This window comes from Adiantum capillus-veneris, chromosome 15 (genome assembly GCF_014529385.1).
Source record: "Adiantum capillus-veneris isolate H3 chromosome 15, ASM1452938v2, whole genome shotgun sequence".
NCBI lineage: Eukaryota > Viridiplantae > Streptophyta > Polypodiopsida > Polypodiales > Pteridaceae > Adiantum > Adiantum capillus-veneris.
Window position 1 is genome coordinate 111393320 of NC_140945.1, and position 17287 is coordinate 111410606.

The following is a 17287-nucleotide window of genomic DNA, read 5'->3' on the forward strand; positions in this document are numbered from 1 at the left end:
ACGGGCCATTTTTGTTTAGTCGGCCATTTTTGGTTTACACTAGCCATTTGTATACAGCCATGACTCGAAGACAAAGTATCCTGCCCGTTGCCATCCTCAAGTCTGCAAAGCGAGCATCGCCCCCTCTGTGCAATGGTCCCTCCCTTTTCTTCCCTCGCCATGGCAACATGCTCGTCTCCCTCTTGTGTGGACCATGGCCGGCGGACTCTCTCTCTCTCTCTCTCTCTCTCTCTCTCTCTCTCTCTCTCTCTCTCTCTCTCTCTCTCTCCCTCCACTTACTACTTCCTGGTCCTCCAACAATAAGGCCAAACTTTGATAGGTAGCAACACTGATGCGAGGTCAAAAAGGGGGATATCTCTCACATCCAATAGATCTACATGCTTTGACGCACAAATTCATCCATTCCTTGTTGAGAGAGAGAGAGAGAGAGAGAGAGAGAGAGAGTCTTAGCACTACCTTCAAACGAGCACGAGAGAGAGAATGCATTGTGTGTGAGCAGGGATTGTAATAGAATACCATATCATCGCCTGCCAAAAAAATCTCCATGTCCCTTGTGGATCGCATTAATCTCCTTCCGCCTGTCATGTTTGGGAGAGAAAATCTCTCTCCTCCCACCTTTACACCTGTCCCTTCTCTCTCCTCCACTTGTCCTTCTCGACTTTTCCTAATCTTAGATCTTAATTTAACTTAATCTTAAATGTATTTTTAAATCTAACCGAACCCTAAATCTTAATATAACATTTCATTTTATATTTTCTCTATTTTGTTTAATCTATCTCTCTCGCTCTCTTTGTTTTCTCCCCTTACCTCTCTCTTTTTGCCTTCTCTCTCTCTCTCTCTCTCTCTCTCTCTCTCTCTCTCTCTCTCTCTCTCTCTCAATGTGTGTGTGTGTGTGTGTGCATTCTTTGTTTATGCATGTGTGTAATTTTTTGTACATTCAATGTGTGTGTATGTGTTTTTTGTTTATGCGTGTGTGTACTCTCTCTCTCTCTCTCTCTCTCTCACACACACACACACACACACACACACACACACACACACACACACACATTGTGTCTTTGAGAGAGAGAGAGAGAGAGAGGGAGAGAGAGAAAGAGGGGAAGGGAACATGAGAGGGAGGAGGAGGAAGGAGCATACCTAGCTCTCCTTCCTCTCCTCGTGTGTGTGTGTGCGTGTGTGTGTGTGTGTGTGTGGGGGGGGGGGGGGGAAGCGAGGGAGAGGGGGAGACGCAAGTTTACCTGTTTCGCTAGAGCGTCGAAACTCAGATTTGAGATCTGAGTTTTTAGCGTTCTCAATTTATTTTTTACCTCTGTCGGCGTCACTATGCTCGTCGCTATGCTTCAAATAGCATAGCGACGACCATAGCGACGTCGTGGATGTTAACATTTGAGCGTCGCACAACTAGCGTCGCTAATATGAAGAACCTCTTGTAGTACGAGAGCTTTTTTTAAAGGAGAAATTACCAAAATATTCCTCAAATTTTAAAAGTTCCCAATGAGTACCTCACATTTGGTAAAAAATTCCCAAAATGCCCTTCAATTTTATCAAAATTCCCAAAATACCCCTAATAAACCTTGCAAACATCTCTAAAATCTTTTTTTTTCACAACTCTTCATAGGACTATTGATTCTCCTCAATAACAATAACAATAACGGATGATAGATTTAAGATTTTAAATGGTATTGAGGCCTCTTTAGATGAAATCATTCATCATTTTTGGACTCATATGCCTCTATTTGTGAGCTTATTGGTGAATAATTTTGTCTAAGACACTAAAAATAGATCTCCGTTGTCATAAACATTAGGGTATGTAAAAATTGGGGCAAATACATTCCAAAATGATGCAAGGGTATATTGGAAATTTCTAAAATTTGAGGGGTATTTTCGGAATTCCACAAATTTCAAGGGTATTTTGGTCATTTTTCCTTCTTCTTAATATAACTATGATCAAGTTTAATATATTCACCAAAAAATTTGTTGTAGTTTAAGCGAAGAAAAGTCTATGTGTTTTAAGCGTTTATGATATCATGAGTTCACATTATTGGCCACTTGAAAGTGTATGTCTCGTACACGTAAAAATTAAAGACTCAAACAATGAGGCCATTCACTATATGTAGTCCAACAATTAGTCGTGGTTCCCAAAGACGAGGAAGGGCTTGACTCATGATCCACTCTACAGTGATCAAGTCAGTTCAGTGTTTGTCATAGAAGATTTTGATAATAATGTTGATGAGAGTGAAATTACAGACATTGTGGGTTGGGTTCAGTGATCGAAGATCTAGAGACAACTAGGCAAGAAGCTACTTTGGAGCTTCTGCCTTTTCACATAGTGTTCGAGGTGGCTCCATGTGTGGATGAGGGGGATGATAGCCAATTACACATCGACATAGGACTATCTCTACGTAGAGACTATCTCTACTTCTTTGTCATACTCTACAACCATCTCTTTTCCCTTATCACTTTTAAAAAACTCTCTTATTCACAACTAACTTTATTGAAGGACTTGCTCATTTCTTTTGTCACTCGAAAAAACTCGCTTGCCATCATGTAAGACCCCTTTGCAGTGGCTTGCTTGTTCATCATGCTTGCCATGACAACATCAATTCCACCTTGAGGCTCAAGAGTGTGGCCTTATAATATTTTCCTTGAATCATCCATGGCTGCTGAGCATAGACCCTTTGTGCATGCAAAACAAATTGTGCCCTCACAAATTCAGCAGTAACATATTGCAATAACATTCTTTATCTCATATCACCTGCTGAAATTACATAAACTTGCATCCTCAAAAATTTGTTTACAACTTTATGTTCAACATCTGTTGTGTGCAATGAGGAGACACGTTACTGTGTATGGCCCTCAACGAGGTCAGAGACTAGTGCTTATGTTTGATTATCACCTGTAGGAGATCAAAGTTGACACTTGATCATGAGGTTTCTCAATTCTACAAGGTTGTTTTGTATATTTCTCCATTGCAAAGCAATATCAATTCCAAAATTTCACCAATATTTATCAAAGAGGACGTCCAAGACAACATCCAACACTGGGCAAGTGTTATGGATATCATTAAATGCTTGCCTTTGCATACCAACATAACCATTGCACTTTTGTCAAGCTCGAGAAGTAATGCAATTAATGTACAACCATTTGTGTTGAGGTGCTATGAAATTGGCTTCGCTCAATTTTCTTTGTTGTATTATGCTCAGAAATCAAATCACCAATTTTTCTTGTCTCATCAATTTTTCAAGGGTGTTGCTCATTTTCGCTCAAAAATTAGTTTCGCTCGATTTTCTTTGCTCGTTGATTGGAAAGCCTCGGAGCAGGGAGTCTGTGTAAGCTTCAATTTCTTAACTAGTTTATAGTTCAGGAAGTTATGAGTTGCACCGTTATCCACTAAAATATGAACACGTTGTTCGTTAATAGTGCCATGCATGCGAATCAACTCATGGGGGCCAAAGGTGGGCTACCACATTGAAGCAAGCACACAACACTCGTGTTTTTCTTCCATATGAAGAACCTCTACAACACAATATTTAGGAGATGAATCTAATGTGAGGCGTTGCACCGTGTGCATGGCCTTTTCTTTGCCTTGCAAAAGAGGATATGCTGATCCGAAAGACATTTGAAACACAATTTGTGTTTCTTTGCAAGCTCAAAATTGGCAGTGCTGAGAGACTCACATGGAGTATCTCGTGATTGGTTAGGCTTCTTAGCCTCTTGAGAGCACGGAGAGGTAGATTGTCTCTTGTTCCTCTTGGAACGTGTGGGAGATCTACCTCACCATTGGATCTTAGCCAAATTGCTCTTAGCAAAATTTTCAGGCTTTAAGTAGGGAACATTACCTTCCTCAATTGGTCATCATCATACGTTTGGGCATAGCGATGGCTTCTTCCAAAGTTTTTGGATGCTGGGTCTTGACATGAAGACGATAGTCTTAATCAAGACCCCTATTGAAACCCAGTATCTTTTGGAATTCACTTAGAACTTCTAGTTTTGATATGATTTCTCGATACTTAAAAAGATACTGAGTGAGATAGAGACCAAACATGCGGCATGCTTCCCATGCTAACCAATTCTTATCTTCTTCATTGGAGTCCAAAAACTCTTTGGAGAAAGAAGCGTGCAACGCAGCCCAAGACTGAGGATGAGCATCTATTGGAATTGTCATCCACCACTTATAGGCCTTGTTCTTAAGAGAGACTTGTTTCCACAACTGTCTTAATATTTGCGGTGTATCTCAGCCTATGAATATCACTCCATTTGTGTAGGAACGTATTGACCGCATCCTTGTTGCGATCACGCTCTTCATCGTGAAACTCAGGAATGGTGATATTGTTAAGTAATGCATTTCTACCTTCTGCATCTTCTAAAGCACTTGTCTCATGAACTCCTTGAGTCGTACAAGTTTGGATTCCTTGGACCGTGCCAACTTGGGCTCCTTGAGCCGTCTGTGAATTCATAAATTTCATAAGTAGCTCGATAAGGTTTGTAACAATTGCATTTAATGCAGAGAGGTTGTGTTCAAGTACGCTTTTGCAATTTTCCAAAGTATTGAAAGCAGCCATACCTACAAGACCATGATCTCCTAGATCATCGTCGTCATGCATATTAATGTCGGCAACGCCCGTGGTGGCCGAATTGTGATGTGCATGCTCAAAATCAAAAGTGTGTGTAGATGGGATATCCTCACCGGACATGGTAAACACATGCTAATGTAGAGAGAAAAAAAACATCACTTATACCTTGTAAAGCTTGAAGTCGTATTTTTTATATTCGAAAACTTTTGCTTTGCATGCGATCCTCGCCTTGCGGAATTGTAGCGCTTCACGTCTTGTTCTTCGTAAGAACACCTTCGTTAATTTTTCACAAAAACTTGTCCTTTTTGTGAAGGCTTTTGTTCACTTGTGAAGCTTCTTTCTTGAAGAAAAAAGAAATTTGAAAGAAAACTTTCCTTTCTCTAAGGAGTGAAAAGGAAGGGTGAAACTGCTTGCTTGAAGTTTGTAGCTTTTCTTTCCTTCTAGCTTTCTTTGTCAACTCAAGTATGCTATCTTTCCTTTTTCCTTGTTGTATACAACAAGTCTCAATAGCTTGGATGGTAGGCTGTTGGCCTCTTACCCTCATGGAGTGGGTTCAACCCTCCTTCATGCAAGGGTTTAGAGGGCCTTCCTACGCGCTCAGCAAACGAAGCCTCGGTGTCGTAGAGTTGCTAATCGGATTTGCCTTGGTCACCTGTTGTGGAGGGTGGTAGTGGGTGATAGCTGTTGCTCGCTGTCTGTTCACTCCTGCTACGCACAGAGAATTGTACCTATCTTTTCCTGTAATGTAGGCCGTCGTCTTCCCCGCTTGTTGCCTACGGATCGTGGGAGAGAAGATGTGTGTCGCATGCACATGCAACCTGCTTTTCCCCTTTCCCAAAATAGCTCGGATACCACTGAAAGGAGGAGAGTAATGTAGTGTGCTAGTCTCCCCCTAGCATACACATTGTCTGGCCATGCTAGTGGCCTTGCCTGTAGGACTCATGTTCTTACACTCCCCATTCCTAGTAGTAGCGACTCGTGTAGGCTCTTCATCGAAATCCACCATCCTTTTAGCAACCCTGAAGATTACAAAAAAGGCAGCAACCCTACCATCATTCACCCAAAATGCTACTTCAACATCCTTATGTGCCTCAACTTCACCATGGTGTCCAACACGATCAAGTCTACTATTTATTTTCATTGGCACCATTAAGGTACCTCCTTTTCTAGCCCTTCAGCAAAGTAACAAATCCCTTCCTTCCGTAGATTCATTGTTGCTCCCGATACACCACAACTCTCGCTATTGTCACACTGTCGGCAATCTCTTCCACCACATTTCGCTAGCTTCTTCATGTCATTGATATTTGAGCCCTCTCCTAAGGGGGGAAAGGGAAGATATCCAAGCTTCAGCTCTCAATGTGTGTCCTTCTCAATGTGTACAAGCAAGAGTTGAACACTTCAAATCAATATGTTTTCATCATTCAAATCGTCCTAGATGCAAAATGAAGCAAGAAACAAAGAAGCTACACCTATTAGTTACACTTGCTTGTAATACATTTAATGCACCTCACACAGGAAGCACACTCTACTCTCAACTGTACACACAACTCCCATCTATAAAAGCCATCCGGCGTATGAAGGCGTGTTGTAATGTGAAGTAATCCGGAAGGCTTTTACACCCATTGTAATCTCAATTTTTGCGTATTCCACCCGTTTAGATCTCAATCCACACCATTATTTAAAGAGGATCTTGTGAAGGAATAAATGAGTAGTTGTATCTCTTCATGCACGCCTTTGTATCTCTTCAGGCACACCCTCTAAAAAATGAGGGTATCAAATAGAGACGTGGAGGCATCAGCTCACTCGCTCGCTCTTGGGATGAGACTACTCACATGCAGGGCCACGCCTCTACTAACACCAAAATTCCAATAGGGCTCCACATCCAAGGCCCTGCCTTAAGGACGATTACACATCGCCTGCCCAAAGTCTGCCCAAAGTCAAGCGAGTTGGTGTTTGAGTGCCCAAGCGAATGGACAACAAAACTCCCCTGCCCAAGGTTAGGCAAGGATGGAACTCACATCACAACAACAACAAAAGGTAGGTGCAACCAGTAGGCTACATGGAAAGTGAGCCCATTCATTTAATATTGAGTTCAAATTGGGCATGCAAGGGTGTAAAACATGCCACCGACCCCAAAAAGATGGTGGGTGCATGCCCATTAGTGTACATCACCTGCCCAAAAGTCGAGCACACTAGAGTGGACTCCAGGCAGCGAGCTGCTATTCGGCCTGCAAAAGGTCGAGCATTCAAGCGGATGGACATTGAAACACCTCTGGGCGGGGATGGAACTCGCATCACAACAACATCAAAAGGCATGTGCAACCAATAGGCTGCAGGCATTTCACTAAAAGCGGGCCCATTTGTTTAATACTAAGTTCCAATGGAGCAAGCAGCTATGTAAAACACGCCCATCCACCCCAAAAAGATAGTGGGTGCCTGCCCATTAGTGTGTAACGAGCCTAATTGACACCCACATTCTAGTAAGTCTCTCTCTCTCTCTCTCTCTCTCTCTCTCTCTCTCTCTCTCTCTCTCTCTCTCTCTCTCTCTCTCTCTCTCTCTCTCTCTCTTCGAATGCTAAAACATGAGATACGCCTCTAATTGACACCCAAATTCTAGTGGGGATCCAATGGCCCTCTAATTGACAGTTGGGATCCAAGGTGTGGAAATAGCCTGCATCCAAGGCCGTCAAATGGGCAAGGGAAATTATTTGAGAATCACAAGGGAATGTTTGTTCTGTTAGAAAGGAAGAAGCACCATGAAGGCCATCAAATGGGTAAGGGGAATGATTGACAATTACAAGGTAATGCTTGCTCTCTTGAAGAGGAGAAAACACTGTATGTTATGGATGTAAACATCTAGTTCACTGTGAAAGCTTCTAAAAGGTTCATAAAACACCTAGAAGAATCTAAAAGGTTCTAAAAGCATCGAGAAGATTCTAGAAGTTTAAGAAGGTTTTAGAAGTATTTGGCAGCTTGAGGAAGAACTTAGAAGGTTCTAAAAGATATAGAAGCTTGAGGAGATAGAAGAACTAGAAGGTTCTAAAAGATAGGATCTAAAAGCATCTTAACCTCCTTATGCTTTAGTATAAATAAAGGTTTTGAGCTACAAACCCCTCAGTCTTACAAACACCAATTGTGAGGCTCCTGCGAGGTAAATCCTCTTTTAGTTCCTATCTTTGTTATCTAGCAATGTTCTTGTAATTGAGTCTTCCTTTGTACTCCATTCTTGTAATCCAAGCTTTGTAATCAAGTATCAAGTTCTACAATCAAGGTCAAGTGTTTCAAACAAACAAACACCAAGCCTTTGTATCGCAAGCGCCTTCTCTTCTCTAGCTTGAGATGTGCTCATAACAAGATCAACTGTTTCAAACATCAAACACCATTCTTGTACTCCAAGCTTCGTAATCAAGTATCAAGGTGTACAATCAAGGTCAAGTGTTTCAAACAATCAAATAGCAAGCCCTTGTATCGTAAGCGCCTTCTCTTCTCTAGCTCGAGACGTGCTCATAACAAGATTCTTTGAAATTCTTCTTTCTAAAAGCTTACAAATGATCTAATGTATTTGCATCCGTGACATTATTGTTATGAGCGCATCTCGAGCTAGAGAAGAGAGAGAGGAGGTGCTAACAATTAACAAGAAGTTGAGACTTGTTTATAAACTTAATTTTGATTGCAAGACTTAATATTTGATTAACAAAGTTGAATACAAGACTTAAATTACAAGATTGAAGTACAAGAATTGATTATAAGAACAAGACTCGAACACGAGACAATAACTGGAAGAGGACTTACCTTGCAAGAGCCTCACAAATGGTGTTGGCAAGACTAAGGGGCCAAGACCTCTATTTATACTAAAGCTTAAGGAGGTTAAAAAGCTTTTAGGTTCTACCTTTTAGAAGCTTCTAGTTCTTCTAAGACCTTTTAGGTTCTTTCTCAAGCTTCTAGATCTTTTTAGAACCTTTAAGGTTCTTCTTCAAGGTTTCAAATACTTCTAGAACCATCTTGAACTTTTCAAATCTTCACGATGCTTCTAGAATCTTCTATCTTCCAGGACCTTCTAAGCGTTTTTAGAACCTTTCAGATTCTTCCTTCTAGAAGCTTCTCGAATGGACTAAATTTTTGCATCCATGACACCGTCAAATGGGTAAGGGGAATGCTTTGAGAATCACAAGGGAATGCTTGTTCTCTTGGAAGGAAAAATACCATCTGGGTAGGGCTTTGGGCGAACTCACTACCCCAAGATTACTAAGCAAACGTCCTACCAATAAACTATTGCTCACGACTCGATAGATGCAAGACGAATAGCGCACAAACCTATTTATTGCCCATGCCACCTTACTTTAAGCCTTTTAATGTCTTAACATTTTTCATGCATGTGTGAATAGCCTTGATGTGGAAGCATCGCATAGTTGATTGATGCCTTGGTGTAGTTTAAGTGGGGTCTCAGTTACAATACTCACATATTCCGGTTTGTAGTGTAAATTTCTTGGTTAAAAATAAAAATTTTCGATTGTAATTTTATTGAACTTTGATTTTCCAGGTAAAAAAATTGGTCATTTTAGTTATAAACCCAAATAATACCTTAATTTTGACATAAATCCTAATTGTCTGACTAATTTGTCTTAAAAAACATAGCTAAGTAAATGCTTTTTTTTCGAGCATTGCTCAACTATATCTTCCACGATGGCTACGCTGGTTCATAATCACTCCTGGATCATAGGTGCTATCAAGTAATCTCCATTCCACACGAAAGTCTGCCCGAAAAAGAAAACAGTGAGGACTCATGATGGCCTACATATGGTGGAGAGAGAGAGAGAGAGAGAGAGAGAGAGAGAGAGAAGGGGGGGATATAGGCCACATAGGTCTATGCACACATTAAAGTTTAAAGACCCTTTAATGCCACATGGAGAACATTCAGCAATTCAATCCAAGGGTTAATGAATCGCACCAAAAAGCTCCACATCCCTCTATTCCTTATGCAGGACGAAAACTATTTTAAAAGATAGATTGAAGCGTGGAAATATTAGGAAGTAAAGGTTTGAGAGCTTTGCAAACTCAAAATTGGAAATTCGACGACTCTCCGGAAGATTGACTACGTAAACGATGAGAGCTTAGCTAAAAACACCAGCAAGCTAACCTATTGCAATCTCTCCAACCGGCAGCAGCGAAGGAAGCGGTTACAATAGTTAGCAGTTAGCCCACGCTGTGCGAACGTGACAACTTGCACAGTGTTGGAATCGAAGGTACCGCTACTCTACTGCGCAGACGTGTAGGTGCAAGGGCCGACTACACCCTACAGGTCTGCCGATTCAAGCCCACTTGAAATTGGTTCACCAATTTTCCTGAAATTGGCTCAATTTTCTAGAGAGCACAATGGTGAAGATAGTTTGTTTGCAAGAGCCTCAGAAGGATTGCGATGTCAAGTTGTTAATACCTGCCCTCGGCGATTGGGAAGACCAATTGGGGTCTATTGTGGTGTACGCTGCTTCCGCCCGTCTCTCAGGAATTCCTTTCTTTCAAGCGAGCTTGAGGGAGCCATGGCAGTGGATTGGCCCTAAAAAGATATGTGAATTGAAGCTACGATGTATCCCGCACTGTTCTCCAGAAGATTACATGGCTTGCTTCAAGTTCTTGGTGGATTCAGACCATCCAAAGATGCTAATCAAGTCAGTATTAGATGCAACCAAAATCATGCGATGTGCAGACCACCTCTTGTTCAAAGGGTGTGTGGATGTGTGCATGCAGTATCTAGCAGCGGCGCCATGGTCGGATGAGGAGGAGAGGGCCGTACGAAATGCAGTCTCTAGCATGGGCCTGCCGCGCTCTTTGGATCTTGTTGTGAGACTTGACGAGCACTTAGATGAGTTACATATCTTCAAAGAGTTCTTCACGAAGCTAATTGTTCCGTTTCAATCCAAAGAAGTGGAGGCGATCGTGAAAGATGCTATGACAAATGCCCCTTATGAGATGATCAAAAGTTTCTACAAACCATTGTTCCTACAAGTCTTGTCAGAGTTCACTCAGCGATTTCTCTCAGACTCGAATGACATTTTGTTAAGGACAGGGCTCGATTATGGTCATACAACAGTGTTGATAGACACGTTCTTCGCTGGGTATGCAAGAATGAGAGATGAGTGGGTTTCTTTCACTTACACACTTCTTTTGTATGCAGTTAAGAAAGCCGAAATCGCAAAAATGATCACGAATTGGTCTAGCACATTCGAGGTCATCAATGCCTACCTGCCTGCATTCTTTACGGCATCTCCGAATATTGCATCTCTTCTAATTAATATCTTTGAAGGGGCCATATCTATTGAGCATGGTACAATGATTTTTCTTTCAAATTCTGAGAGAGCTTCATTGTTGGTAGCGTGGGCTCCTGTCGTTGATGGCATAGATGATGCAAAGCTACATGTTGCCTTCAAGAATGTGTTCACAACCTTGCCTCCTCGACACCCTTCTAGTGTGCAACTCTTGAGGGCGAATCATAGAAAACCCTTTTTCGAACCTTGCTATGTATGGTGGTGGTATAGCTTATCTAAAATGTTTAAGCACTCTCATTTCTTGCTCGACCATATTCGGGCATCTCCGCAAAATATTGAGTACTATACAAACCTTCTAACCGTTGAACACAAGTAATTTGGCATGCCATGGTTATGTGTGAGACTCTATACTGATCTTTGCTTCTGACATTGGATATATCTAAAGAGGCTTCTAATAGGATTGTTCCTTGTGAGTGTTTTGGCCTACCTAAGGCTGGTTGGATAAAGTTGCATTATTAGTGTCACGCGGTTGCCTTTTCTTCCTTTTCCTTTAAGAGGAGCTCCTCTGCAAGCCATTGTAGCTAGGTAATTGACACTTATTTTAAATGTATCAATTTGTGTAGTTCCACTTTCTTAACTTTTCTTTGGATCCTATGCATGGAGTCTTTATTTCAAGTACAATATATTCTTTTAGGATTGTAAAGAAGAATATATCAAATTGGAATGGTTGAATTATACCGAGCATGGGATTTCTTGAGTTATACAGGGGTTTCTTCATTCTATCTATGTTACATGGGTGTATGTTAAGAGAAAATTATATAGCTCCTCCTCTGTATTTTTTTGTAAAGTATTGGCATCATATTGTTTCTAATTCGGTCACTAGACCGCATCACACTGGTGCGTGTGGATTAAGCCAGTACAAAAGGCGCATTCTTTTGAGGGGAGTGATGTGGAGTAGCCTTACCCTTGCTACCCTATGGTGATTATCCAATTTCCAATGTGCAATGAGAAAATGGTAAGGTTGACATTTGGTAGAGAAGGGAATTATGCTTTCTAAGAAGCTCATCAGTTTCTAACATCTTAAGTGGTGCCAGATTTATCAACGGTCACTTGGTGCAATAGCGCAAATGAAATGGCTGAGGGATAGAATGCCGGTACAGGTTTTGGATGACTCTGATGAGGAGGAACCGAGGTGTTGATAAGAGGTGAGATGTAAAAGTGGCACCAGAAGGGGCTGAGAATAGTGTATAGACATTGAATTATATGGAGTGGATGCACTTTAATCATTTATACTACCACTTCGAACAGGTCAATGGCACTTTCTTCAACTTCTTTGGAGTCAATGGAACAACTAGCGTTTGGTGGATAAAAAAACTGGAAGAGGCAAGGATGGTTGGAATGCACTATTCTTGAGGACATGGACATTGCTGTTTGAGCCCACTTGAATGGATGGAAGTTGGTATTTCTGAATGATGTGAAGATAAGTGGACAAGGGCATCTCTGGTCACATGTGTTTTGTCCTACATGAAGGCTCTATGTATGGGCGTATAATGGTTAAGGCTTTCCGTCTGTGTGTACATGCATTTATATTTCATGCATATGAGTGGATGCCATTTGGATAAACCCATTTGTAGTAGTGACTTCTGATTCCCCATATGCATCTCAAAATTCTTGGTTTGATTTTGTTGTGCAGAATGTGAAATACCAGAGGCGTTCGAGGCTTATAGGATGCATGGTTGACATTCTGGTCCGTTGCAACTATATAGACTATGATTGCCCGATATCGTTACTTCCAAGATAAGCTGCATTCAATCGCTTCAAGTGATCTTTTTGTACCAGTTACTGCCAGGCCAACCAAGCTAATCATGCTCGAATATTGCTGATATACGATCTCATTTGTACAGATTTCTATTTTAAAAACATAAACCTGATTTTGCTTTGAAACTTGCATAAAGTCTATGTCTTGAAAGGATTTTGCATACCAACTCTGTCTAACTATGTGATTTGGTTCTCTGAATGTGGTGAATGTAGAGGCCCTTGTGAAAGAGGCTGTTGCAAAGCCTCTTCTGAGCTGTTTCATAATCTCTGTAAACCACCATTTTTGGAATTTTTTTCAAAACTTCAACTTCTTTTTGCATTAAGTGAGGAAGCTCTTTAACCGAAGCCTCTTGAAAGCTAGTTTTGTATGTTGCTGCTAATCTGAGGTGTTTAACACGCAACTAAATGTGGCAAAAGTTTGTTCACAATATGACATCCACCTTTTTTTTTTTTAAAGTCATATTGCTCAGCTAGAGGTCTGTAATTTATAAAGCTTATTACTTGCAAGTAGCTCAGAGCTTGTTAAAGAGACGAGAACTAATTCAAAGTGGCTAAGACAAGGTGCAGCGGAATGAATGTTGTTTTTCTCAAGATTAGTGATCTTTATTGCTCAAGGTTCCTTTTAGTTCTTTAGGGAAAGAGAGAGCTTTCTGTCTTGTAGAGTGCTGTGGTCACGAACAAAGTGAGTGGATATTGTGCGTGCAAGTGAATGAGACTGAGAGAAGGAGAGAGAAGAGATACGACACCCGAGAGGTTGTAAAACCCTCCTCCGAAGGCCCCACTCTCGTCGGCGAGAGTTGTCTATTCTTTGATTGCACAAAGGTGTACAATGCGTATGCAATGGACTGATGCAATGGGACTATGCCGATGACGACGACGACTCGATGGCTGAAATTTGTAGGCTTCTAATCGCTGAATTCGGGGACTGTTTCGGTGGCTGAAAATGACTGTTTTGGCTGCGTTTTTATGGCTGAAAATGGGGGATCATCTGCAACCAACTTGGGGGCTAATCTGCTACTGTGCATAGGCTGAAAACTGCGTTTTTGCAAGGCTGAAACAGCAGATTCCCTAGCGTTTGTGTTTGGGCTGAAAAACGCTGGAAATGGCTGAAGTCTGCTGGCGTTTTTGTGAAGGAAAACGCTGTTGAAGCTATGGCGATTCTGCAATGAAAACGCTGGCTGAATGGCCCTCTAGGGCGATCATGCAAGGGGGACAAGCGCCAGAAGGTGGAGGACTTCACGGCGAAGGAAGGTTTGTGAAAAACGCCAAGGGGAAGGGAGGTATGGCGAGCATCTATTGCTGGGGGGGGGAGAGGGGGGGGGGGGGGGGGGTTACTGCTGAGAAGTTGCCTGTTGAGCGGGAAGCTCCTGCTGCCTCTTCTGCCAGAAAGTGCTAACTTGGGTTTGCTTATATATTAACTTAGCAAAATTGCCCTACCTACTTTTGTTGGAAAGTCACTTAAAAATAATAAGTGAAAATCCCAATAAATAGGAAAATAGGCTAAATGCACTGGAAAATTCCCCTAACTGATGCTAATGGATTCTGATGGGAATTCCGATGATCATGCTGTGTGCAACCGGAGGATATGCATCTATGCTAAGTGACTGGGCATGCACGGTCTACGAATAGACTCACAAAAGTGCCAGATCATTGCTAATCTAGACTTGACTTGACTGATTGAACCCTGCTGTGGTGTAGATTGTCCACGGACACATAGGGTTGGGATGTGTCACGTGACAGAGTCCCGAAACGCTAAAGGAAAGCAACATTATGAGTATAGGTGAGCGAGTGATGTGAAGGCAATACGCATCTGAACTTCGACAAATTATGGACAACCATCTTGTCAGCCCCAAATCCATGAAACAAGGGCAGCAATATCAGCATGAAGGAATGGGCAGCAATATCAGCATAAAGGAACGAGAGCAACATCAGCATAAAGGACCACCGAGAAGTGCGAAGGCCACATGTGTCCAAGATTAAACATATTGTGGTCAACACAAGATATAAAAAAATGTTGAGAAAGATCAATCAGGTACCCAAGTCTAGAAGTCTCACTTGTCCACATTGATGAGAGCTTAAGCTGGTTCCCTCGTGCAATATGCACAAACACCTTGTGAAATCTCTCAGTAGTCCATGCAATGGGCCATTTGCAATGTCAGCCTCCTCTACAACAGCAATTTGGTTGAACCCAAATCATTGCTTGGTAGGCTTGGAAAGAAAAATGAGCTCTGAACACTTTCAGAGACCATAGTGAAACAGACAAGTAAAAACATATTTCTAGCAAACTAAGTGCTATCTTTGTTCAGAACTGCCATTGCATTGGGCTCCTGTGTTGCTTGTGGATTCATGAATCCATGATCACGGAGTATCAACCTGGAATGCAATTTGAAAAAGTTACTGTTGATGATCTCCTTATCCCCACATTCTTCTCACACTCAGGTAAAGACATTGATTGTATATTCCTTCGAGAACCTTTTGAGATTCCAATGAAATGCCAAAACGCATAGGATTTGCCAAGGCTTGTGGTCATATGGAGGTGAAGCAATTTGGATGTTGACGTAGTGCAAAGCATTATGTCACAAACTGCTGACGTGTCAAGTCACTGAAGAACAGAGCCAACCTTCAGATCACAGCCGAGGGGCCTAGACCCTAAGAAGAACAAGCAACAATAGAAGAAGAAGTCCTACCAACTTATGGGACCTCGTCCGATGGGGCCCAAGTGACATAAAGGAATTAAAATAAAGCAGGACCACACACACACACAAAAAGACACTTGCGTAGGAACTAATGATGTGGCAGCAGTACACGAACACTCCGCAAATTGCGCTGATATGCTGACGTGACAGCGTGTACGGATTTGTGCGATTTGCGCTGCTGGCGTGACAGTTGTACGGATTTTCGTAAATCACGCTGGCAACTTGTGGGCACCTGCTTTTGGACTAGATGCTTTTGAGTTTGAAGGCTTTTCATGTAAACTGCTTTTCATAGGCCAAGGGCCTTTAAATAAGTGCAGAGGGCTCAGTCTTTGGCACACTTCAGGGAGAAGGTGCAGAGCGCGAGTACCGGCATTGTACCGAGTTCAAGTAATATAAAGAAATACCGAAAGAGGCACCAAGGTTTGGGGCCAATACTCTCCGGGGTGGAATTCCGTCACTCCTTGTCGTGTGTGCTCTCTTTCAATTCAGTTATTATTGAAGTTGTCACAACTCAGTGACGTGGCATAATCCTAGGGTCATAGACACGTAATTTCTGCTGCATGGCTGACGTGGCAGATTTTCCATAGGCAGCTCTTAGGCAAAAAAGCTGGCCACTTTTGGCTACGCAGTTCTTACGCAAAGAGAGAGAGAGAGCTTTTATTTAAGTTGCTTCATTGCAAAGCTTGGGAGATGAAATTACATTATTTTGGGGCAACTTTTTATGGGTAGCTTTTGGGGCTCTGCTTTTGGCATCCCTTGTAATCTCTTTATAAGTGTGGGCAGGCCTCCCACTTCTTAGAGCATATGGACGCAGAGTCTTGAGAGTGAGAGCCTCCCACTCCTGTGTACTTTGAGTTGCAGATTAATACAAAAAGAAATACCGAAAGGGGCGCTGGTCTTTGGGGCCAATATCTCTAGGCACGGAACTCCGCCGGGCCGTGTCGAATCAATTGTGAACTGTTTTGAAGTGAATTCTTGTCGTGTCGCAGTAGAATCTTGATTTGGAGTGTCCAAGTCTGTTACAATGGTATTAGAGCACAACCGATTTCTCTGCTACCGGGAAATCCGATCCTTTTTACGCGGCACTTATGGATTCAAGTAGAGATTAGTCGACTTCCTCTGCATCGAGAGATGCGCGAAGAGATCACGAAGAAGATTCACGCGAGGAGTACGGCCCGCCTTGGCCTACTCAGGCGGAGCTTGAAGAGATGGAGCATCGACGATGTAACAAAGATGATGCTAAATTTTGCGAAGGACCCGAAATTTGCAAAATTTATGAACCAGACCTCCTTCGACGAGGTGCACTCATAGTGGCGGCAAACCACAGAACCACCCCTCAAACCGGCACTCAAGAAACCTCCTACTCGAAGGATGTTTACAAAGCAAGAATTAGAAGAGGTGGTTGATGCACGGATTTCTCAGCTTTTTGACGCGCAAAACAAAGCAAAAAAGCACGACAAAAAGCAAAAGAAAGGAACCGACTTCCCGGGTTATTTGGGTCGTCAGTCTACATTTGCATCGGCCAGAAAGCAGAAGAAGCGTGTTCGATTTGAAGGAGTACCCATTTCTTCTTCTTCTGAGAGTTCTTCTAGCTCCTCTGACTCGAACGAAGAAGACAGAAAAGGGAAAAAGAGAAGCAAAAAGCAAAGCTTCGGAAAGGGCAAGAAAAAGGCAAAGAAGTCGAAATCTCACCCAGTTGTTGACAGTTCTACAGAGGAATCGTCTTCGGATAGTTCGGACTCTGACGACATTAGTTTTTATGCAAAGAAGAAGAATTTTTATAAAGCCAATCAGTATGACTTTTTGGAAGATAAAAGCAAGAAAGTCTGATAGTTTAAGGAAGGGAGACAATCAATTAAATTTGACACGTTTTCTGTATATAAAGATGCTTCGAAGGCTTTGGCTTTCATACAGCAGTTTGACATAGCTTTCTCTG

At 42.0% G+C, this 17287-nt stretch overlaps 2 protein-coding genes across 3 annotated transcripts; both read left to right on the forward strand.

Moving 5' to 3' along the window:
* Window positions 1–9649: 9649 nt before the first annotated feature.
* Window positions 9650–12966, forward strand: LOC147441276 (putative xyloglucan glycosyltransferase 6). Of its 2 annotated transcripts, XM_086483689.1 has the most exons (4): window positions 11814–11852; window positions 11932–12029; window positions 12368–12374; window positions 12531–12966. In XM_086483689.1, exons 1-4 carry the CDS (start codon window positions 11814–11816, stop codon window positions 12636–12638), a joined length of 252 nt encoding a protein of 83 aa, XP_086339815.1. In that variant the 3' UTR covers window positions 12639–12966. The 2 variants fall into 2 exon arrangements, 1 of the variants encoding a protein (XP_086339815.1); XR_015184361.1 differs by lacking the exons at window positions 11814–11852; window positions 11932–12029; window positions 12368–12374 and adding an exon at window positions 9650–9873.
* Window positions 9867–12966, forward strand: LOC147441277 (uncharacterized). The gene is made up of 2 exons (XM_086483688.1): window positions 9867–12042; window positions 12146–12966. The coding sequence occupies exon 1, from the start codon at window positions 9948–9950 to the stop codon at window positions 11211–11213; it is 1266 nt and encodes a 421-aa protein (XP_086339814.1). The 5' UTR covers window positions 9867–9947; the 3' UTR covers window positions 11214–12042; window positions 12146–12966.
* Window positions 12967–17287: the final 4321 nt, after the last annotated feature.